Source organism: Mauremys mutica, chromosome 2 (assembly GCF_020497125.1).
Source record: "Mauremys mutica isolate MM-2020 ecotype Southern chromosome 2, ASM2049712v1, whole genome shotgun sequence".
Lineage (NCBI taxonomy): Eukaryota > Metazoa > Chordata > Testudines > Geoemydidae > Mauremys > Mauremys mutica.
The window spans coordinates 219,043,401-219,067,948 of NC_059073.1; the positions used below are offsets into that span (position 1 = coordinate 219,043,401).

General features: G+C 41.9%; 1 protein-coding gene across 4 annotated transcripts in view; it reads right to left on the reverse strand.

Annotated features, from left to right (window-relative positions):
• The window catches only part of CNOT10 (CCR4-NOT transcription complex subunit 10), a 60,107-nt gene extending 44,575 nt beyond the window's left edge, over positions 1–15,532 (reverse strand). For 2 of the 4 annotated variants that reach the window (XM_045005838.1, XM_045005836.1), the window contains exons 1-4: positions 9,424–9,806; positions 4,590–4,684; positions 1,943–2,104; positions 1,411–1,561 (exon numbers count right to left, since the gene is read on the reverse strand). In XM_045005838.1, coding sequence (XP_044861773.1) covers positions 1,411–1,561; positions 1,943–2,104; positions 4,590–4,684; positions 9,424–9,451 — 436 coding nt within the window. In that variant the 5' untranslated portion in view covers positions 9,452–9,806. Of the gene's footprint in view, positions 1–1,410; positions 1,562–1,942; positions 2,105–4,589; positions 4,685–9,423; positions 9,808–15,427 lie in introns of those variants that run through there. The other 2 variants (XM_045005837.1, XM_045005839.1) reach the window with 2 other exon arrangements.
• Positions 15,533–24,548: the final 9,016 nt, after the last annotated feature.

Genomic DNA, 24,548 nt, shown 5'->3' on the forward strand with positions numbered 1-24,548 from the left:
ATCAGACAAAGAAAGGAGAAAGAAATATTATAGTTTTAATATGTAGCCCCCACCAACACACAACTGTGAAAACACCCCCACCTTAGCCATAAAGCACTGTCATGAAGTGCTCCAAAATTAATTTGGATGCACTACATACGCTGATCCTGACGAACAAACCTACAAACATTGAAAATGTTGACCTGTCAACATTAAAGTATATAAAATTGAGAAACATTTTCTCTTAAAAAAAAATTAATTTTGAAAGTTGGTCTAACTGATAAGCACTGGAGAACCAATCCCCTACAGGGATCAATGTGGGCAGACCTGTATGGCTACATGGAATCCCATCAAAGTCAGTAGGACTCTACACAAGCCTAAGTGTCTCTGCATGGATGTCTTTGAGACTGAACCCTAAGTTCGTGTATGATATCATACATCAGTATGATAGTTGGCCACACACACACACACACCAGCAACCAACCTTAACACTTCAGCAAGGTTTATGAACCTTATCAGACAAGCACAGAACAATTCCCATACACAGAGGGCCACTGTTTACAGTTATGGGGGACTTAATTTTCAAAGGTGGGTGCATACAATTACATATAAGTTATCACCACAGTTGCCAACTTTCAAGCAGTAAATAAGCACCCCGACTTTCACAATAAGCCAAAAATCAAGATGATCCGATTTCAAAACAAGGCCAAAACAAGCCAATCCCTAAGAACCCCCAACACTCTATGTGACTAGATCCCCACAGTGTGCAGTCTGGGACTGCGATGGGCCTGCTGCGCACCCCTGACACTCTACCCCCCTTCCCCCTGCTTTCAGGGAGCCGATCAAAAGAAAAGCAACAAGCTATGAGCCATAAACTAGCCAACAAGCAACTCACAAGCCAATTAAGCCAAAAACAAGCCCAATTTCTGTGTTTTTTTCATGGGTTTGGCATGTTTGGTTATCGCAATTCCTCACAGCTTGTGTGCCCACATAGATTATTTGTGCGCGCCCACACACAAATATCTAGTTGTATGCCTAACTGCCCATTTGTTCATTCACATGTATGATTCTGAATGTACAATCATGGCATTTGCACGCGCATCTTCGGAAAGAAGTCAACCCCTTAACATGCATTTTATATTCAACATATTATTTTTATGTTCTACTGCTATCTTAAGACCTAGCCCCCATGTTTGAATCATGCTACTCTTGATATACACATACAGCACATTTATTTCTAAATCTCAGCTACTGTGTATCTATCAATTGCTAATGTACATCATTCATATTTATATAATACACACACACGTAACTTAATCAGAAGAATCAATCACCAAGAAGCTTTCGGTCAAGAAACAGTTTAACTGTCTGCAGCCATTAAACCAGAGGGGAACAAAAATAAGAAATAACTTTGCCTTCCTATCTACATACCAAAAGGTTCTATAAACTGGTAAAGCTTCTCTCCAACTGATATTGCTTCAGTGTATTGACGCAGATGATACAGAATAACCGCTTGATTGTAGTAAAGCATGCTGTTTTCAACATCATCTAAGCCATCCATTTCTTCAACAGCTGAATGAACCTACAAAAAAAAAATTTGTTTTATTCAGCTTTCCTATATTCACTGTGGGGGTGAGGGGGGAAGGGGAGGGGTGTCTAATATTTGGAAACAATACTTAAAAGCTATAGACTGATCCATGTATGAGGATAAAGAAAAAGTTCACCTGCTACTTATAGGCTAATAAACTCTTATGTGGTGTTAATGATAAGTATTGATATAAATGAAGCATTTACAAAAATAATTAAATTAAAAACAGAAAATAAAACTACTTTCATAACCAAGAAACTATTCTAATAACTTCACAAATGATTTCCTGTTCCCTCAACCAGTAGAGGGCCCAACCATGATGTAAGAGGAAGATGCTACTTGAATTCAAAAAGCTACTCACTATTCTTCCATTACCTGATTCTTCAGTTGATTAAGTGTTTGTTTCAAGTTGTCAGTTGTAGTCTGGTTACTTTTACAGAACTCTGCAACAGCTGTATTCAAAGTTATTTTGTAGTCATCTTTGTTTATTTCTTGCAAGCAGCTGAGATGTTGGAGACAAGCATCATAATTCCCAGCCTGTAAGTGGGCACACACACATCAACAATATGCATTAGGAAAAAATAAGGTTTAATCAACATGTTAGTAACTCAATATAAAAGTACTCTCTTCCAGTTTATAGAATAAAGTTGTATTTCCACTCTTCACACACCTATAAAGACAATTGTTTCCTGCCGAGCTGAAACACAAAACATAACGAAAGGTGTAACTAAAGATGTGCTGTAATGGGAGACTGATTAATATGGGAAACAAGTCTAAAAATTGAGCACAAGATTCAAAGAAATTGAAAGAAATCTGTGAAAGGAGAGTTGAAATGGAAGAATCCTAAAATTATTTGAAAGGGAAGTTTCTCATTTATTCGTCCTTGTTTATATTAGCCCTATGGAATCTTGAAACTAAAACCTGTTTTCTTTACTGAATTTTCACAATCCCCTCTCCAGTTATGAGCACACTTTTTTGTTATTGTAGAGTTGTTTATAAAATATTAGGCTGTAACTCTGAGGGGAAAAAACACTGAGGCATCTGAGTGGGGAACATATTAAAAAGTTTTAGCCTATGCAAACATATATATAAAAATAACGCAGGTGAAGTTTGAGGTCTACCAACTTTAATAATCCAGCTTTAAATAAACTACTTTACAACTTCTTTGAGGGCATGTGCAACAGGGTTGGTGCATTCCAGCAACTGGTCATCAAGGCTTCAGTTTCTCCTCTGACTTGCACATACCCATGTGTTTCGAGTAAGTCTCCACTTGGAGTCTGGTTTATTATGACACAGCAAAACTATCTTTGGCCTCCCAGGTTCAAGCAATTCCTTTCTTAGGCAGCAGGGTTTCACAATAGTCAATTGCCCTCTCCCCTGGGTAGCACAAATTTCAGCAGGAGGTGTAGGGGAACCCAATCCCTCCTCCTCTTGTTCCACTTTCAAGTCCTATACAGGAGTGGTAATCGTCTCTGGCCTCAAGTTCCTCTCCTCTCTTCATCCAGAGACTACTTCCTATCTAACTTGTCAGGCTTGCAGGTTCCTTTCCTATTCTGCCACCATTTCATGCACTCCAAGTCCAACATTGTTCTCTTGGGTCTCCCTGAGCTCTTCTTAGCAAGATATTACACAAGATATTACTCTTTTCCCTTCTGCTGATCCTACTACACTGAGCACCTCTGGGCTCCTCTCTCAGCATCCTCCTGTCAGGGAGCTCTGCCAGTAAGGGAAATAAAAACATTTGACAAGGTTACTTATGGGCAACTTAACACTAAGCAATACTGACAACTGGACGTGTAGATGTGGTTCTGTCTTCTTTTGTCACCTCCTTAGAACATGATATGTTAAAAGCCTTCTAGGTACAGAGACATTATATCATGAGTGGATAAGCAAAGTGGGCTGGGTCCATATTAGAACCAATAACAAAGGTGGCAGTAGGTCATTCAAAACTGGTTTGAATAATTTTAAATTAGCTCAAAAAATTCTTTCCCACTATCCAAAGAGGGAAAAAAAAGCTAAGGATACCTAAGATAGGACAACAGGATGTGGAATCACTTGAGAAATGAGAGGGTGGTAATCAAAATGCCACTAGAGCCTATATTAGGACAATTTTGTTCTCTTTATATAACAATATTGTATAAGCAATGTATAAGCAATATTGGCATATGATCTATAAAATGGAAAAGGAGGATGGATATCTAAAATGAGCAACACAACAAATTCAAAAGATTGGGATAAACTATATGTAGCAGAAGAAAACTGGTTATGAAATTCCAGGTAGAAAAAAGTAATTACAAAGAAAAACGAAAGGAAACATACCTCCAACAGCCATAAGCTACAGAATACAAAACATGAATGAAATATGAAGCGGTAAATAGAATTTAAAAGCTTGCAGCCTGAGTCTTTACATTACTAAACATACAAACAAAAGCTTCCAGGAAGTATTGGAAGAGGTATTGAACACAGTTACCAAATTACCAAGTGTAAGACATTTATGTGTACATTAAAATGTTGTGTAGTGTTCAAGTCACCTTACTAAAAAAGGTATATTCAGCGGGACAGCCAAAATGATAAAGGAACTTCGCTTTTTTAAAATATTTTGGAGTCCACAGATAGCTAGCTAAAATTATGGAAACTTTTCTTCAGTGAGTGCACACACAGTTGACAGAACTGTCACAAAATAGCTGTATGCTTATTTTACCCAATTCTCACCAATCACATAGCATTGATAGTGACTGAGCTCTGGGAACCAAGAGAAAGATTTGGTTATGTTTCTGGTTGCCCTACATTCAAGAGCCCTAATATAGTGTCTTCTCACATTATATCAGATATCTTAGATGAATCAAAGTGGACATGTCACTATATTATAATGAAGTCTGCTACTAATTTAAACTGAATTTATGTTGTTGATACATTTACTATTACTCTTAAAAAAAAAAAAGGAACAAATTAGTTACCAGGTGATCGTTTAAATAATCAAATAAGTTCAACAGAAAGTTTTAAAGTTTAAGCCTTTTCTTACATTAAAAGCTTGTAATGCACTACTTGACAGCTCCTTTTCCTGATCAGTAATCCCAGAGGAAGTAACTGTTCCTTCATGTTTCTCAGTTCCCTGATCTGAAAAATAAACAGAAGAGTATAGAATACGTTAGTTATCATATTTGCAACTAAGGTTAATAAACATAACTCCATTTCTTCCATTACACATTCCATGCCTTTCCCTCAAGATCTTCTTACTCATACCCAAAGCACCTTAAACAATGATAGCAACACTGTAAAAAGCTAAAATCAACTCTGAACTGATAGCACAATAACTTGGGAATGAAAATTTCACCCTTGAAAGCTAGAATTCCTCTGCTGAAAATTGGAACAATAACCTTCCCTTGCTAAGTTACTTATAATGTATAGACATCACATCACAACTGATTCATTTTTACAGTGTATCTTAAACTGAGTAACTAAGAGCTGTAAACTCATACATAAAAGGATGCATTTTAGATTTCACTCTTAAAAGTACGGGATTTTTATATTCACAGAAAATAGCTGGCAAAAACCATTACTAGGATATTACTGAAATAAGTTTATCTAGCAGCATTATATTAAAAAGATGCACACTGCATAGAAACCACATATATAATCCTGAAACCCACAAAATGATATGAACCACTATGTTTTTTCACCCTTGAAGTGTTTCCTATTTCTCATGTTTTGCTGTTTCAGTTTTACTCTAATTTATTTTTTGTTGTCATTTTATTATGCATGGGGAACTGTATAAATCTAATGTTTTCTTCCTCTCACTAGACACTAAAACATTGATCTAATTATCCTTAGTTATGTAACCTTATGCTTTTATCTGTAAATTACAGAGTACCATCTATCACAGTGGTCACCAACCCAACCATTGCAATAGACTGGTCGATCCTGGAGCCTCTGCCAGTCAATCGTGATCTCCGGGCCTCTAAAAGTCCAGCGGTGCAGCAGGAGTCTGGCAGGCTGCCTGCCTTTTCTGGCCCCACGCCGCTCCCAGAAGTGGCTGGCTGCTGGCACATCTCTGTGACCTCGGGGGGGGGGGGGGGGAAGATGGAGAGGCGGCTCCACGTGCTGCCCCTACCTCCAGCAGTCCCCACAGCTCCTATTGGCCAGGAACTGGATAATGGGAGCTGCAGGGGCAGCAATTGTGGGCACAGGCAGCATACGGAGACCCGCTGCCCCCCTCCCACCCATGGGCCACAGAGATGTGCCAGCAGGGGCAGGCAAGGAGCTTGCCCAAGGCTCACTGCACTGCCAACCAGGAGCCGCCTGTGGTAATTGCCTCCCAGCCGCAGCCTGCACCTCACCCCCCCCATCCTGCACCCCAACCCTCTTCCCCAGCCTGGAGCATCCTCCTGCACCCAAATTCCCTCCCAGAGCCCACACCCCTCACTCCTGCACCCTAACCCCCTGCCCCAGGCTCAGCCAATGCACACCCCACATATGAGCATGTTACACTGATTTGTGACAATGCCTGAAGGACTTTGGATCTATAAACCACAAATGACACTAATAAAAAGTAAAACTCATGAAGTGTCCAGTGGATTCTATGAGATTAGGTGCAGTATGACCATATGACCCCTGCACCCAAATTCCCTCCCAAAGCTTGCACACTCCTGCATCCTAATCCCCAGTCCCAGGCTTAGCCCGAAGTCCCATCCCTCAGGGAAGTGGCAGGGTAGATCCTGGGTTGATCTTAAATTGAAAAAGTGATCTTGTGTGTGAAAAGGTTGGAGACCACTGATCTATCATTTCATCATTGCCATATCTTAAGCATCTGCCATTGCCCATTCCCATATTATGAGAAAAATAAATAGGCAACAGCAGCTATGGATATCTACACTTCAGAAGTCTTGTTAATGAAAATTTTACATTAGGAAATGAAGTGACACTTGGTAAGCCACTTATTGGTTAAGCTTGAAGACAAAAAGATAGCAACACATCTCCTTTCGTACCTGGAAATAAGTTATAATGCACGCCAACTCAGGCCTAAAAAGGTACCTTCAAATTTTTAATATTCCATATTTACATTAACAATTAATACAAAAAAGTTACACTAATCTAATGTCAAGATTTTCAAAGCATAACCCGAGCTCCTGAAAGGTACTGAGTTACCTTAATTCACATTGACTTCAACTGGAGTTGGGCTCACTCAGCACTTTGCAGGTGGTGCTCAGCAGTTACTGGAACACATAAGGATTGCTACAGAACTCTACTGTGTTCTACCTATGAGGTAGGGTCCCAGAGCCCAGCCTCCAACCCGAGCCCAAAAGTCTACACTGGAATTAAATAGCCCTACAGCCCGAGCCCTGCCAGCCAGAGTCAGCTGGCATGGGCCAGTCGCAGATTTTTAATTGCAGCATAGATGTACCCTTAATGGCTCTGATTCCTCCTTTAGATCTCATGGTTGGGCACTGTGGGCAGGGAACTATCCAATGCTGTGGCCCTCCACAACACTAGGGAATAAAAAGAACCAAGTTGCCCCAGAGTACTTATGTCACAAATTACTATCTGCTATACATGTGCAGTATAACTAGTTTGGAACACATTAAGAGATACCTATTTGAAACTGTGAAAATAATCATCTTTCATTATTAACTGTTCAAAATAGTTAACTATTTCCCCCTCCTGTTCATCTTAGCCTCTAAGGATAGAACAAGAAGCAATGGGCTTAAACTGCAGCATGGGAGGTTTAGGTTGGACATTAGGAAAAAGTTCCTGTCAGGATGGTTAAACACTGGAATAAACTGCCTAGGGAGGTTGTGGAATCTCCATCTCTGGAGATATTTAAGAGTAGGTTAGATAAATGTCTATCAGGGATGGTCTAGACAGTATTTGCTCCTGCCATGAGGACAGGGGACTGGACTCGATGACCTCTCGAGGTCCCTTCCAGTCCTACAATCTATGAAACTCAATGCAAAATTTGCACCCAATATATTTAGTTAAATGAGTAGAGTACATACAAAATAGTCAAATACAAAGTTCCTTTCACCCCCCTCCGCTGCTTAACTCAGAAATAGATTTAGCCAAATATTCAAAAATAAAAAGTTAACCATTGAGCTGAGACCAACTGTTAGAAATTATAGCCCAGAAAATTCCTCAGTTAAGTGAAACTGATATGAGTTTAATAATTCACTCCCCCCTCTCCCCCTCACATCTCCTTAAAGCTGAAACAAGTAAATCCATTCATTCATGCCTGACTATTTTCACAATCCATTGCTAACTTCGAGCACTCGGCAACTGGCCATCCAGTGATCTGCCATACACCATCTATCCATTCCCTCGCTGGTCATCCCCTACTATGATGACTCTCCACCATTCCTTCTATTATAATTTTCTCAAGGTTATTTCTATCTCTAATGTGACCAAAGTATATAAATCTGTGTCTGTTAATTTCCAACATGAGGGTCCACTTCTCTCCAATAATATTTCTAACACAGGCATTTATCCTTTTTTCCATCCAGGAGGTAGATACTGAAGAGCCTTCATCAGCACCCAATGATTCACAGCTATAAATCGCTATGGGAAAAATTAGGATTTTTACAAGTCGCACCTTCGTACATTTCAAGATGCCATGTTTTATCCATACTTCCTTAAGGGAGTCCATAGCGAAGAGAACTATGCATAGTCTTCTTCTGATTTCTTTAGAACAGCCACCTTGGTTGAAAAACCATTACACAGGTGACAGAGTGGTTGAGCAGAATTCCAACATATAACCTACCCAAATCTGGGGCTTTTTATTCTTAGTTCTCATTTTAGACCCAGAAGTAGGTATCTAACAAATCCTTTAGCTGGCCCTACAATTTATTTAATAAATTGGGGGGCGGAGGGGGAGGCTTTAAATAACATCTGTACCGTTTCTTACCCACGCTCACAAAATGGAAGCTGCAGACAAATCTTGTCATACCATGTCAATTAAAACACACTTACAGAAATTAATTCTTCTCCTAAAGAAGTTGTTTGTTAATAGAGTAATTGCCTATGAAGTAGTTATTACAAATTGATACATTTAACTACCTTCCGTTGGAAAGAGGGCCAACTTGATGGGCACAAAGGTACCTCAGAGATGGGCTCTTTTGTGGAACATTCTGGTAAGTAGGAATGTAGCATACCATCCCTCTTTTTCCAATTCTCCAATAAATCATTCCACTCATAAGTGGGTAGCCTTGAATTCTGTGTGCTATACCACCAACATTGATAAGTGACGGGAACTTTCTGATACCTATGTTGACAAAAAAAAATGGCTATTGGTTTTTTACTCGCTAGCTAGACAGCTATTTAAGTTTTCTCTCAAAAGGCTTTCAGTCTCATCCAAAATTTACCTGCTGGTACAGAACTGAAGAAGGAGACAACTCTTTAAGCTTCACTTTTTGCAATTTATCTTCCGCAGAAGCATTCTGGGAACCTGATCCATTTCTCCTAGTTTTATTGTTTCAGCTCTTTTCTGGAGGAAGTAATATTTTTCTTTTTCAAAGTAGTAACAAAAGCACTACTAAAGACTTAGCTCTTAGACATTTGCCATGTACAGAATACAAGGGGTTCTTAAATGCATCTGTTAGCATTTCTAAACAGCACCGAGTTTCCTCTGGAATGACGTTAGATGTTGGCTTCCCTGAAGACTCGCCTACGCAAAACAAGCCGAGAACTTGGCAGCCCTTGTGTCAGCTTCTCCCTTCCTTTCCATTGCTGACAATTCAAACTCCAGCCATATTCTTTTGATGGGACTGATGGTACAACTACCCATTCACCTTGGTTTTTATTAAATTTCTCAGTCTCCTCCAAGTCCAAACTATTTGTAATCTCCACTGCTGACAATAGTTTCTTACCAGAATGAGTTTGCATCCACTGCCACATCTCTTCTTTGCTCTGCCAAAAGAAGTCCCCATTGCCCACAGAAATAGTAGAAGATCTCTTGTCCCAAACTTAGACCACTCTGTTGACATAGTCCAGCAGCTGTGGCTCATCCTCTAAAGCCAATGGAGCCCAACTCTCCAAAACCTTCATACTTTGAGAGTTAACAGACTCCATCTCCAACAAAACCAGTTATTTCTGTGTATGAAGCAAGTAGAAGAGGTCCTAATCCAGAATCTTTATAAGATTACTAAATCTTGTCATAACTGGTCCCATGCTGCAGGAGACCCTAAATCCTGTAGTAAGACACAGAAAGCCACCATTCCCTGCAAACATTCACCTGATTTGGTGAAAGAGTCAGTTAACAGTAAATTGAGAAGTGTTAAATTGAAAATACAGAACCTCAGAATGTTGGTGACTCAAATCTGATTGGTGGCTCCATCATGTAAGAGTTCTCTGCGATGCACATTGTCTGCAGTAATTGAGGCTTCCTTAATGTCTTAGGACAAGGGATTGGTTGCACCATCGTGAAAAAAAAAAGCGTATAGCATCAGGACACCATTTCACAGCATGAAAATGTTGGATTATCTGCATTTCCATGGAACCAGGGTTCACATATACGATGCATTCATTTTTCTAATATCGGAACTGAAAAAACTGCTGTGGATAATGACTCTTAATAACAGTTGCTAAGCAGGATAAGCATTCCCACACACTGATTATAGCATCACCTCAAGCAACACACTAGTTAAGGCTGTCCCAGTTTCTATTACAAAATCCTGTTTTCTTAATTTATCTGCAGTAGAATTGGGCACATGTGAGACTCAGTCCAAAAGTAGTGTTTATTCTTCAATTACAGGAAAAACTGGTCAAGCAATTGTTACACTAGTTATCCCAGAAAAGCATCAGTTTCCCAGTTGCTTTAAATACTTTCTATGGAAGGCTGGATCACAGATAATCTACCAGTAAATTTCTGTACAGTTTGTCTTCACTACTAAAACCAGTTAGGATACTTAAATAAAAGTTGAAATTGTGGCGTATTTTAAGGGACAAGCCTCTGTAATCATGAAATAGTAACATTATAGAAAAAGAGCAGTTGGATGGTCTGCATAGTACAAAACACTAAGGGCTTGTCTATACAGCAAGCAAAATGTGCCAGAGGAATGTTATTTGTAAAACACACTAACATGTTGCAATCTAACTGCGCCAGGTAGATCCAACTGGAGTGTTCTAGCAAGTATATAGTTCGTGTTAACGTCGCCGTGTTTGAAGCAGGAACCACAAAGGGCAGTTACAGCACAATATGTTAGAATGGTTTACAAATCACACCACTCTTGTGGGCTTTGACAGCGCATGTAGACAAGACCTAAACAAGAAGTTTAGTGAAGCCTGAGCAAGATTCCTACTGGGAAGAGCTTTATCTTTGAAACAAATAATGTAAAACATGGAATTTTATTTATTTGTTTGTTTTAAAACACTGTACATATTTTCTGTAACATTTTCTTAATATTCTTGAATTCTGGCTCTTCCTTATCCCCTTTGCCCTTCTTACCTTTCTCTATCAAGCACTTTCTAAATCAGGTTACAAGTTCAGGATACTCCCTGACATACCCTGCCACCATCCACTCCTTTGTAAACATGCGTTGGTTGCTTCAGCTTTCCTTAACTATCTAGGTATCACATAAAGAGAAGGGTCAATCCTATATTAGATTGCCTAAGACATTTCAGGTACTTGTCACACACAATGGAGGAAACACTAATATACAATACTGCTACCTGGACATCCAGAGATTTAAAGACACTGAAGACATGAATCTGAGTAATAACCAGCACGCATACTCTCCCTCATACAAGGAAACTGATAGCATCATCACTGATTTTTCTATTGTTTCCCTTATTCTACAAACATCACTCATATGTTATCTGAGTTAAGTCTCAAACAGTAAATTCTGCAAGCCCCAGCTGTGGCCAGACACTGGATTTGTGACAACTGCATAGTTCAAATCCAGTGCAATGGAGACAGAGCTGAATGTCATCTGCCTACTGACTCTACCAAAGCACACCATGCTTCATATGCACATTGAACACAAGAGTAGATACAAAATACCCTTGTGGAAGCCCACGAGTGTGCTGTTTAGGTAGAAGAACAATTGTGTATTACTACTCTCTAGCACCTCTCAAAGAAAAAATAAGGAAGACTCTTAGCAGAGATGGGTTTGGATAGTGTGGAATAAACTATGACAGATGCTAACATATTTGCTTTAAAAAAAAAAACCAAAAAAAACCCCACTGCCTAAGCATAACATATAACCTTGAAGATCCTTCCAGTACTTAAGTAGAAAAGCAAGAATGTCAGACTTGCAGCCTTCAATGAAAGTTCAAATTAATCTATTCAGTGCAGTTTTCTAATAAATCGTGTAAGTATGACTCTCAATGCATAACTTCTCCATTATATTTTAAAAAATGAATATCTTAATTAAAATTGGTATATGAATTCTGTGTGTGGGCATCTTGATTAAAAAAAGACTTAGTACTTTTAGCAGAATGGAAGCTTAATGTCAAAGACTGTACGCCAAGTCTAACAGCATTTTAATTCTAAGTGAAGTTATTGTTCATATCTACAGCTGGTTGAAAAACAGGTTTATCCCCCTGTGGAAAATATCAACAAAAACATTTTTCATTTTTGTCTAAGTATTCTGTGGAAAATTTTTGACTTTTTAATGAAACATCATTCAAATGATTCAGTTCAAAGATTCAGTTCAAATTGACATTGCAATGTCTCATACTTTGAAGCTGCAGTTTGTGTACCTTATGTTCCCCTTTTCATAGATTCATAGATTGTAGGACTGGAAGGGACCTCGAGAGGTCATCGAGTCCAGTCCCCTGCCCTCATGGCAGGACCAAATCTGTCTAGACCATCCCTGATAGACATTTATCTAACCTACTCTTAAATATCTCCAGAGATGGAGATTCCGCTCCCTCCCTAGGCAGTTTATTCCAGTGTTTGACCATCCTGACAGTTAGGAACTTTTTCCTAATGTCCAACCTAAACCTCCCTTGCTGCAGTTTAAGCCCATTGCTTCTTGTTCTATCCTTAGCTAAGATGAACAAGTTTTCTCCCTCCTCCTTATGACACCCTTTAGATACCTGAAAACTGCTATCATGTCCCCTCTCAGTCTTCTCTTTTCCAAACTGAACAAACCCCATTCTTTCAGCCTTCCTTCATAGGTCATGTTCTCTAGACCTTTAATCATTCCTGTTGCTCTTCTCTGGACCCTCTCCAATTTCTCCACATCTTTCTTGAAATGCGGTGCCCAAAACTGGACACGATATTCCAGTGGAGCCCAGCCCAATATTCATCTATGGGTTGGGCTCCATGTCCTATGATGCACCACTTTCTCCATTCTGGGTGAGGGGAGTGGGTACGTTACAAGAGTCTCTGGCCATGGTGCATCATAGGAGATGTAGTCCAGACAGTGAACACAGTCCCTAGAGGAGAATGGGAACATAAGGCACCTGAACTATAACTCCCATGAGGCATTACGGTGCTATTTTGAATAAAAACATTTGTTTTTGAGTATTCGGTTTCTCAAAATAATATTAACATTTTCAAAGTAAAGCAAATACTTTTTCACTAAAAATTTCATTCAGTCAAGACCCCAAATTTCTTTTGAAAAACTGTATCAAGAAAATGTTTTCAACAGCCCTATTCATAACTTCATCCGTTGTGGACAAATATTGCACATGATAGTATGTATGCTATGATAATATGATAACTAACTTGTATTTGATCAGTTTGATAGAGCAGCATTTTCCTTTCTAGGAAACTCAATTAAGGCAAAAATAAGTCCCTCACTTTAAAAGTTTTTTCTTGTAAGTCTTAAGTTCTCCTGTTATTTAAGAAGAGTGTACATCCTTATAAAGATGCACAAAACAACTAGGTACACATGCACAAGACACAATTTGGTACACATCTATCATCCCCCACACACAAGATTTTGTTTTGTTTTATGTTAGAATGCACACATGCAGAGGAATTCCTCTCTGGACCAGTGCAGTGAGAGAGGCAACTTGCCCTCCCATTCTCAGAGGCTCCTGATGGCCAATTCAGCACTGAATACAGGACAAGGCAATACTCAGAGGATTGTTTTAACTTGTGCTCTTGCTGCTCAGGGTCTAATGGACCATTGCAGCACAGAGTCACCAGGGCATAAGAAAACCTTGGCCATTTCCCCCTCCACACTGCCTGAGCCCCATCCTGCTGGGCCAAAGAAACCACAAAGCTAGTTGGACTTTGTGAACCATGGGTATTATTTAGGGGGCCTGCCCAGTGCAGCAGCAACAGTCAATCAGGCCTTAATTTTTTGGTGGGGAGGGGCAGAGCCAGGGCACATGGGGGTTGATTTACTCACTGCAGGGTAGAAATTCATTTTACTAGTATTACTTCATGCAGCATCTTTTTTTTTTTTTTAAAGTGGGGATGAAGATGGTCCTTGGTCTCCCCTTCAAACTGTGACCAGGACTGAGCCCACTTAATTTCAGAGGACAAGTCCACGATCTGAGGCCACACTAAACTTTCACAAAGCAATACATTTTTAGTGTCTTCCAACTCCGCACTCCCTAATTTAGGGAATTAAAATCAGACATTCAATGTTTTTCAGGATTTTTGGTTTTTTTAGTAAACATTTATTTAAATGCTTCGTAAAACTTTGAGTTAACGGTTCTCTGCATTCCATGGAACCAGCCTGGGGAATTCAGGTCTGTAGGAGACCACTGCATCAAAAACTGTAGACAATTTTTTAAACAGAGGGCAATGGTTCTCAATCAGGGGTACACATATCCTTGGGGGTAAGCAGAGGTCTTCTGGGGGTGTATCAACTCATCTAGGTATTTGCCTAGGTTTACTACAGACTACATAAAAAGCACTAGCAAAGTCAGCGCAAACTAAAGTTTCATACAATGACTTGTTTATACTGCTCTATATACTACACACTGAAATGTTAAGTACAATATTTACATTCCAATCAATTTATTTCATAATGATATGGTAAAAATAAGAATGTAAGCAATTTTTCAGAGTGCTAGGACACAGTTGTATTTTGATGTCTGATTTTGAAAACACATAGTTTTTAAGTGAGGTGACACTTGGGCTACACAAGACAAATCAGACTCCTGAAAGGGGTACAGTGCCTGGAAAGGTTGAGGACCATCGCAATAGCGTATGAGCAGCAACACCAGTAGTCAGGCAAGTGGAGATGGCGGAGTCATCAAATCCCATTCTTCCAAGCATGGGGTCTGCGTGCCTGGTGCAGGGGGCTCCGAGCGAGCACCGTGCGGGGGAACCTGTCCGCAGGGCGGGATGCAGCATCTCATCCCGGGCGCTGCCGGAGGCAGGACATCCCCGAGACGGGCACCCGTCCCCGGGTCGGGTCCCGCCCCGTCACCCCAGCCCCAGCGCCAGGCACCCACCGCTCAGGGGCAGGGCCCCCCCCCCGGACTGGGCACCAGGCGACCCCAGAGGGAGCCAGGCAACTGGGGAGCCCCCTAGGCGGCCAGAGCCCAGGCGCCCCCCGCCCCAGCGTAGGAGCCAAGACGTAGCGTGACCCCAACAGCCGCCCCACCCGCGAGGCCCCCCGTGGAGCCCGGAAGCCGGGGCGGGGAGTAAGGGGGCAGCACCCAGCCGCCCCGGCCGGGAACGCGCCTCACGCGCCCAAGCTCCGCCCCGCGACTGAGGGGGCAGCAGCCCCGCAAGGAGAAGGGGCTGCCCGCCCTACTTCGCCCCCCACCGGCGGAAGGACACAACACCACGCCGCCGCCGCCGCCCCCGCCGTGGCGAAGCAAGCGGCTGTGGTTATATCCCTCCGCTGGGCCGGGGGACAGGCCCACAGCGGGGCTTTGAGGGGACCCCTGCGCGGGGAGGAGTCAGTCCCCGAACACAGAGCCAGAGGCCGGGGTCCGCGGGGCCCTTTTCGTACTCACCGCCCGCCTTGTCCGCCGCCATGATCGCTCCCCTCACGCGAGAACCTGTGCCCGGGCGGCGGGTGAGCACCGCCCCTTCGGGGAGGCTAGCCCGCTGGCCCCGCCCCTTCCGCCCGAGGCCCCGCCCCCCGGAGCTCCGCTGGCCCCGCCTCCGCGCCTCAGCCGCTCTGACCGGCCTCCCCGCAAACCCCAATTCACCCCAGTGACCCTTAACTTCCACCCACCCAGCCGGCCGTTCAGCTACCCTGTAAAATGTCCGGTGCCGTTGCCTGGTCCGCTCCTCCCAGCGGGCCGCTGTTGAAATAGAAAACAAGGTCCCGCCCTCTCCGTGTCCATGGAAACGCCTTTGGTCAGCGCAATCCAGGAATGATTTTCCTTCCCGGCTTGATGTTTTGGTTCCACTCACCTAGTTACAGTCACCCACTACTACTGAACGTCAGCGCTATGGGAAGAATTGTATTTACTTGCAAGAATCCAATCTGAGAGCCTGTGGGTGCTTGGATGAGTTATTCTAAAACATTTCCTAGACTGCTTTATCTTACATGGAGTATATGACTATGTATCGATACGGAGCTCATCACCATAGTACTTAAAGTACAGAAGGTGGCATTGTGTATGAGTCTTAAATTTCTTTCAAAATTGGTGTTTGAGTCCCATATTAATCCTGCCAGGATTCTTCCTACTCCTACTCCTGGCCTCATCCCTATGATGTCCTGTTTCACACAATGAATTTAAAAGTGTCCGTGGGATTCTCTGTACTGGAGAAAAGAGCCTTTAGAGATAGCATCCAGCTTCTTTGAACACTTATTTTTATATCTTTGTAGTGATGTTTTATTTTTATGACATAAGATCATGTCAGCATCCAAAGTACTATAAGTATTACAAAGATTCATACATATTTAATAATGATCTGGATATAACAAATATGCTATTTTCAGTATTCACCTGTGGCAATAACATCTTCAGGGCTAAATCCTCAGCTGATACACATTGGCATAGCTCTGTGGAAGTCCGTGGAGCCCCTGAGGTCATACCTTTAGATAATTACCATTTTTAGTGTGCAGTCTTCCTCCTTTGTTTAATTCTATAAGCTTTATATATGTAATAATGGCTTTTTCTTAACACCGGATTGCTTTTGGGACCAATGCTTTAAGACTGTTTCCATACTTTACTCATCTGCAAACTTAAGTACACTCTTCTGTATTAGTCTGTACTATTTCTTCAAATTTGGTTCTCCAAAATTTTGATACATTTAATTCCTGTTTAATATTGTTGGCTTTTTTTATATTTGCTGCAGTAAGTGTGGGCGTAGCTTAATCAATTCCATTTGTTATACCATCAGTATTACTGACTTTGTTACCAGCTGGTCACATTTGTTGTCTTGGAACATATATCTGTTGTCCCCTCTTGCAGTAAGGTTGAGACTTGAGGGTGAAATCCTATTCTCTAAGGCAAAACTCATTGCCTTGACTAGGGCCTGGGAGTCTCATTCTGTTAGGCCTCTTGATATTTTTTTCCCCAATCACACTATCAGCAATCTTGGAAAAAATATTTCTGTGAAGTTGTAGACTTAGTATTAGACATTTTTGAGGGCGGCAGGAATTCTTGTAATTTTGTTATTTGAGTTTTAAGTGTAAGTTAATATATTTTGTAAAAGTAATGTTTGCTGATATTTCATGTTTTCTTGGATTTCTCATTTAACTCCACCCCATACCTCTTCTTTTGACACATGCATGGGGGGGGGGTTATCTTGCAATTCTTACTCATGAGTTCTGCACCTTGAAATCAGTGCAGTTGTATGATCAGGCCCTTGGCCAAGTCTACATTAGCTATGTCAGCAAATATTCGTAGTGTAGACACAGCTCAAACTAGCAGAAAAGTGTTTGCCTGTATAGCTTATACTGGTTCAGTAAGTGAAATAAGCTACTCTAGCAAAAACACTTTTACACTAGTATAACTGTGTCTACACTAGGGCTTTTGCAGTTATAAAAGTGTTCCAAAAAATAACCATGATACTCCTCAGGATACCAAGCTGGAAGGGGCTGCAAGTGCTTTGGAGGATAGGATTATAATTCAAAATGATCTGGACAAACTGGAGAAATGGTCTGAAGTAAATAGGATGAAATTCAGTAAGGCCAAATGCAAAGTACTCCACTTAGAAAGGAACAATCCGTTGCACACAAACAAAATGGGGAATGACTGCATAGGAAGGAGCACTGCGGAAAGGGATCTGGGGGTCATAGTAGACCACAAGCTAAATATGAGTCAACAGTGTAACACTGTTGCAAAAAAAGCAAACATCATTCTGGGATGTATTAGCAGGAGTATTGTAAGCAAGACACCAGAAGTAATTCTTCCGCTCTACTCTGCGCTGATTAGGCCTCAGCTGGACTATTGTGTCCAGTTCTGGGCGCCACATTTCAGGAAAGATGTGGACAAATTGGAGAAACTCCAGGGAAGAGAAACAAAAATTATTTAAAGTCTAGAAAACATGACCTATGAGAGAAGATTGAAAAAATTGGGTTTGTTTAGTCTGGAAAAGAGAAGACTGAGAGGGGACATAACAGTTTTCAAGTACATAAAAGTAGGGAGAAAAAATGTTGTTCTTAACCTTTGAGAATAGAGCAAGAAGCAATGGGCTTAAATTGCAGCAAGGGAGGTTTAGGTTGGATGTTAGGAAAAACTTCTGTGAGGGTGGTTAAGCACTGGAATAAACTAGGGAGCTTGTGGAATCTCCATCATTGGAGATTTTTATGAGCAGATTAGACAAACCACTTGTCAAGGATGGTATAGATAATACTTAGTCCTGTCATGAGTGCAGGGGACTGGTCTAGATGATCTCTCAAGGTCCCTTCCAGTCTTATGATACTATGGAAGGGACAGCTCAGTGGTTTGAGCACTGGCCTGCTAAACCCATGGTTGTGAGTTCAATCCTTAAGGGGGGCTACTTAGGGATCTGGGGCAAAAATCAGTACTTGATCCCTGCTAGTGAAGGCAGAGGGCTGGACTTGATGACCTTTCAAGGTCCCTTCCAGTTCTAGGAGATAGGTATATCTCCAATTACTATTATTTTATGAAACCTTAGAATCTTGGTTCATTTGCCCACAGTATTTTCTCCAACTCTTTCTTTGCTTTTTTAATAATTCTTTGTGCCACTGCTTTACATCTTTTATAGTTCATTAAGTCCTTGCTACTCATTGTACTTTTTGCTTGTTTGTATGCGTTCTTTTTTTTCTTTCTTTCTTTAATTGCTGCTTTACAATCTTCATTCCACCAGGGAATTGGATTTCTGCATTTTTGGCAATTTGATGTCTTACATATAGCTAGGTTGGCTGCTGCTACAACTTCCTTTATTTTATTATCATGAAATTCCTGTAGATTATCACTTAGGTCATTGGTACTTAGATACTCAGCACACTTACTCTTAAATAATTTGTTTTTCTAAGGCTATGTCTATGCATGTTCTTTAAAGGCTTACATCGGCATAATTTATGTTGCTCAGTGGTGTAAATAAATCACCCCTCTGAGTGACATAAATTACACTGACATAAGCACCGCTGGGGACTACACTATGTCGGCAGGAGAACTACTCCAGCTTCTGCCACTCACAGAGGCTGGAGTAGTTAAGCCAACGGGAGACCACTCTCACGTCAGCTTAGAGCAACTACATTAGAGAGCTTACAGTCGTGCAGCTGCACTGCTGTAAACTCTCTAGTATAGCCATGCCTAAGGCTTCAGGTAGGAATTCCTTCAGTGTTTTCAACATTACCTTTTCCTTGATATGTAATTAGCGGAATGGGAAGTGATCATTTCCTATTCCATCTTCAGAGATTTCCCAGCCACAACTACTTGTTGCAATTCCCAGATCTAAACATTCCACACCAAATTAACCTAATAGGTGCTCCAGCATAGGCGCTAACTTTCCCTGGTGCCAGTGGGGGCTCATGCTCCCCCAGCCCCACCCGACTCCACCCTTTCCCCGTGCCTGCCCCGCCCCATTCCAACCTCTTCCCCAAATCCCCAGCCCCGCCTCTTCCCCGAGCATGCCGCATTCCACCTCCTCCCCCCTCCCTCTCTCCCAGCCACACGAAACAGCTGTTTTGCGGTGCAAGCACTGAGAGCTAGGGGGGAAAAGCAAGCACGCAGCACGCTCAGAGGAGAAGGTAGAGGTGAGCTGGGCGGGGAGCTGCCGGTGGGTGCTGAATGCCCACCAATTTTTTCCCATGGGTGCTCCAGCCCCGGAGCACTCACAGAGTTGGCACCTATGTACTCCAGTATTGAGCAATACCATGTTATGCATGTCAATGAACTGTTTCAGGCATTTGCCATTATAATCCGTTTTCCTGCTTCCCCATAATTCATTTGGCTATTAAAGTCTCCACAAATAATATACTCGCCTTTGACACCCTTAACTAACTCTTCTAATTGTAGATTATCTAGCTTTTTACATGGGTTGTAAAGACTATAGGTTCCTACGAAGGTGGTATTATTCTGCAGAGGAACCTCTACAACATTGTACTCAAAACTTAAGTTCTGTACATCTATTTCAACATAACTAAGACCTTCCTTTGTAAATATACAGATCCCTCCTCCTCTTGTTATTCTGTCAGATCTGATTATATCTTACCCTGGAAGTCTTCGCATAAGTTCTCTCGCTAATCATGTTTCTTGTACACATATATCAGGTTTTCCATTTCAAAAACATTTTTCTTTAATTCCTGACCAAGTGTGGTTAAATTATGTGTGTTCCAGCAAAAAACTGTTAGAACCATGTTGTTTAAACTACTATTACCTTCATTTAAAATTACATGAATGCAGACTATTGAGAAATTGCCAATATGCAAATACTTTTCTGCCACTTTTGTTATAATTTGTATTCTTTGTCTTCCTCCCTGTCTTTCATCATAAATGCTATAAACTTCACTTTATCTACAAGCAAAACATTATCTTTCCTGCCCTAAACAGTGCATTGTTGTACCAGTAGCTGTTTTCCTTCTCTGGTATTTTCCTCCTTCTCCACATTCCACCGTGAATATCTTTTGGTAGCTACTGCATAGGAGATTTTATGGATAGTTTTAGTTTTCTGTTTCTCTCTAGCTCGTTCTGCTCCCACTGTGCTTATCCCCACAATTGCTGCATTTTAGTTCTGTTCCTTCCATACAGTTTTCGTATGCGTGTTCTCCTCCACATTTACCAAGCCTTGTTTTCCCCTTACGGCTTGTGGACGGCTACCACATGCCCAAACCTTGGACATTTATAACATCTCAAAGGGGCTGGGATATATGGTTTAAACCCAGAAGAGTTGATATCCTATACTAACCCTATTGGGTAGCATTGCATCTTTAAATGTTAAACCATGTCTCCCCCTTTCCGTCTAATTAGTTGCTTAACAAACAGCACTTGGTCCTCATCTGTACCCCTTTTAATTTTATCCTCAGTCATGCCTAGAGGAACTCCATACATTACCTCTCTTGCTTCTGTCATAAATTTAGGTAGCTGGCAAATTTCTTCTATTTTTCCTAAAAACATAGTTTTAAGTTTATCAGAGTGTTCCTTGTGTGTACATTCTAATAAATCTCCACCCTGCATTCTTTTAGCTCTTAATGTATCTGACACTTCACATTAGCCATTCTGCTGTTTCAAGGGATTAGCATCTCCTATCTCCACATCTTCAGCAAATGATTTGATAATTGTAAAATGTTGATCCTTTCCCTTATTCTTTGTATCATACCCATCTGCTCCCTTCTTTTCAGATACAGATATCGCCATTCTTTTTTCTTCTTCCTACTCTGAAGCCATTCCTCACCCCTTGCTGCTTCTCCCTCATTTTCGATCATAACTTCCAGCCTCTCCCTCTCAACCTGTATTCTCAGGTCTAGCCAGCAAGCCCAAGCTGTCTCTGAATTCCCAGCCCAGGCCCCTTCTTTTCTCAGGTTTATCCCTGAATACAGGCCCAACCTGCTCCTTCACAACTGAACTTCATCTTCCATTAGGTTTTATGAAGTCCTGGCTCTCCTGCAGGTGCTGTATGTTAATTGACCTAATTTAACCTGCTCTGCTTGGGTGGCATGGGCACCCATCACAGTTTCCTTATTCCACATTACCAAAAAGCTTTTGACCTCTAGGTGGCACTATATTACAAATTAATATATTTTCCCTTTAATACATATTTTAATATATATAAATGCAGCATTTTAAGGTGGAGTTATGGTTTAAAATGTAAGCTAATTAGTCAAAACATGTCATGTGCAGCCATTAGGAATTAATTTGGCAATCACATTCTATATACACATCACAAACTTGTTACAATTGTGGAATGAGTTCTTTTGAAGCGATAGGCAGCACATTGACCTACAGAATAAGGAATGGTGCTTCAGCACCTTTGTTTGTTTACATAGTGTAAATAAAATAACAATGGAACAGGAAGTCAGTGGAATACTTATGCTGCAACATCCTGAATAAACTTTTCATGGTGGTAGTTCTTGAAAAGAGGTAACTATCTTTCTCCCCAATCTTTGTACTCACCTTCAAAGCACTGCATGACTCTTTCCCTCCCCACACCTACATCTTTATTCTAATTTTTTAATACTATGTTTCTCCCATTTTCTCTCCTGAAAGATCCAGTGTTGTCCTCCCAGTAATTGGTCCAGTTCTTGGGAGCAGCTGAATTGTGCTTGGTGCAAAACTCGCTTGGGGTGGGGAACAAAAATGGCTTTATGGCTTTATGCCACCTTTGCAGCTCCCCAGTTTTGGTGTTGGCCAGAAGCAGTTTGGCCCCCAGTGTCAGTACTTTCAAACATCATGGGATTTAATTGGTCCTGCTTTGAGCAGGGGGTTGGACTAGATGACCTCCTGAGGTCCCTTCCAATCCTGGTATTCTATGATTCTATGATTTGGGGAAGAAAAACTAGACTATTCATATTCAATGCACTATGTGTTAAATGCTCCTCTGTGCAAAGGGCTACCACAAAGTCTATATTCCTCTCAAGCGTTCAAAATAGGATTTAAGTAAGACTTGAGTGATACTTTGCACATGGGAGCATTTCAGCATAGGTATATTATAGTCCAATCCTCAATGAGGCAAAATTTCCATTAAGGTCAACTTCCATGTGAGTAAGAGCTAAAAGATCTGGCCCTTTACTTGCTTTGACATATTTATGTAACCAAACAAAATGTCCCCTAGTTGATGCAAAGCACTGACATGCTTGCATGACAAGTTGATTTGTATCATATGCATCTGAACAATACTTTACATCCTGCCACATTGCTACCTTGTTTATTGACGAAATGATCTAAGATTCAGAAAATTGAAGACGTGTACATATATTGTATTAAATCTGTAGCCTTGAATAGACATTGGTCCTTGAGAATTTTCATTCTCGATGCTTTTCAATAAACTGTTTCATTCTGTGGAAGAGGTAAAAACTGAACATTTGATACCCTAGTGCATTTGAAACTTTAGTGAAACTGGGGGTGTTCAGTTAAAAATGAAATTAACAACTCTCCTAACATGAATGATAAATAAATGAAAAAGGAGAGAATTTACAGAATATTATTTTTTTGTTTGTGGTAGCGCTCATGATGTTTTACACATTTTTCCAGACATTCAAAAAGGAATGGGTCCTCCCTGAGGAGCTGTTGAAGTGTTTTCTCCAAAGATGTTGTCCATCTCCTACCCCTTCCACCAACTTAGGCCTGGTCTACACTAGGAGGTTAGGTCGAATTTAGCCGTGTTAGGTCGATTTTATAATGAATGCATCTACACAACCAACCCCGTTCCTCCAACCTAAAGGGCTCTTCAAATTGACTTCTATACTCCTCCCCAACGAGGGGAGTAGCGCTAAAATCTACCTTCCTGGGTCGAATTTGGGGTAGTGTAGATGCAGCACTGTGCAATTTGATGGTATTGGCCTCTGGGAGCTATCCCAGAGTGCTCCTATGTGACCGCTCTGGACAGCACTTTCGACTCTGATGCACTAGCCAGGTACACTGGAAAAGCACCGGGAACTTTTGAATTTCATTTCCTGTTTGGTCAGTGTGGTAAGCTCAGCAGAACAGGTGACCATGCAGTCCCAGAATCGCAAACGAGCTCCAGCATGGAGCGAACGGGAGACATTGGATCTGATTGCTGTATGTGGAGAAGAATCTGTGCAGGCAGAACTCTGATCCAGCAGAAGAAATGCTGATATATGTGCCAAAATCGCAAAGGGCGTGGTGGAGTATAGCGGGGCGGTTACCCTGCTCCGGCCTGGGAGGGGTTAAAACAGCCCTGGGAAAGGGCTGTCCCTGGGAGTCAATAGTTTAGGCTGATTGGGGAAGCTACCACAGCTGGGGCCACGCCCCAGTCATGCCACAGCTGGCCCTATAAAAGGCCAATGAGCCAGGAGCTGACACACTCTCTCTAGCGCCTTAGAGAGAGAAGGACCTGGCTGCCTGGGAAGGGTATCTAGGGTGGAGCAGTGTTGGGGATGGGTAGAGGGAGCTGGGGAGTTCCAGCCTAGCAAAGCCCCAGCCTGCAGGCCAAGTTAAGGGCCCACAAAGAGGGTACTAGGGCTGCAGAGGGGCAGCCCAGGAATAGACAGAGGCAGCTGGTCCAACCCCCCTTGCCGATGATGAGTGGTTTACAGACTGCCATCTGTCCCAGTGAGCAGGGGCTAAATGGAGACTGGCAGTAGCCCCTGAGGCAAGGTGGGGATATGGGGTTGGGGGTTCCCCTGGGTGAGGAGACCCAGATTGTGGGTTGCTGCTAGGGGGCAGAACCCTGATGTGAAGGGCACCGGGGTCCAGGAGGGACACAGAGGCCAGCGGTAGGCGAGACACTGGCCTGCAGAGGGTGCTCCAGAGGCTGGAAGAGCTAATTCCATGCTGACCAGCAGGAGGCACTGCGCCGGTGAGTCGTCGCCCTGCCGCATGAAGAGAGGCTACACCAGGGATGCACAGCAGTGCAGTGTGAAAATTAAGAAGCTCAGGCAAGCATTCCAAAAGACAAAGGAGACAAATGGTTGCTCCAGGTGAGAGCCCCAGACATGCCGCTTCTATGATCAGCTGCATGGCATTCTAGCGGGACCCTACCAGTACCTCAACACTCTGCGTGGACACCTGCAAGGTGGCAGCCTCACGC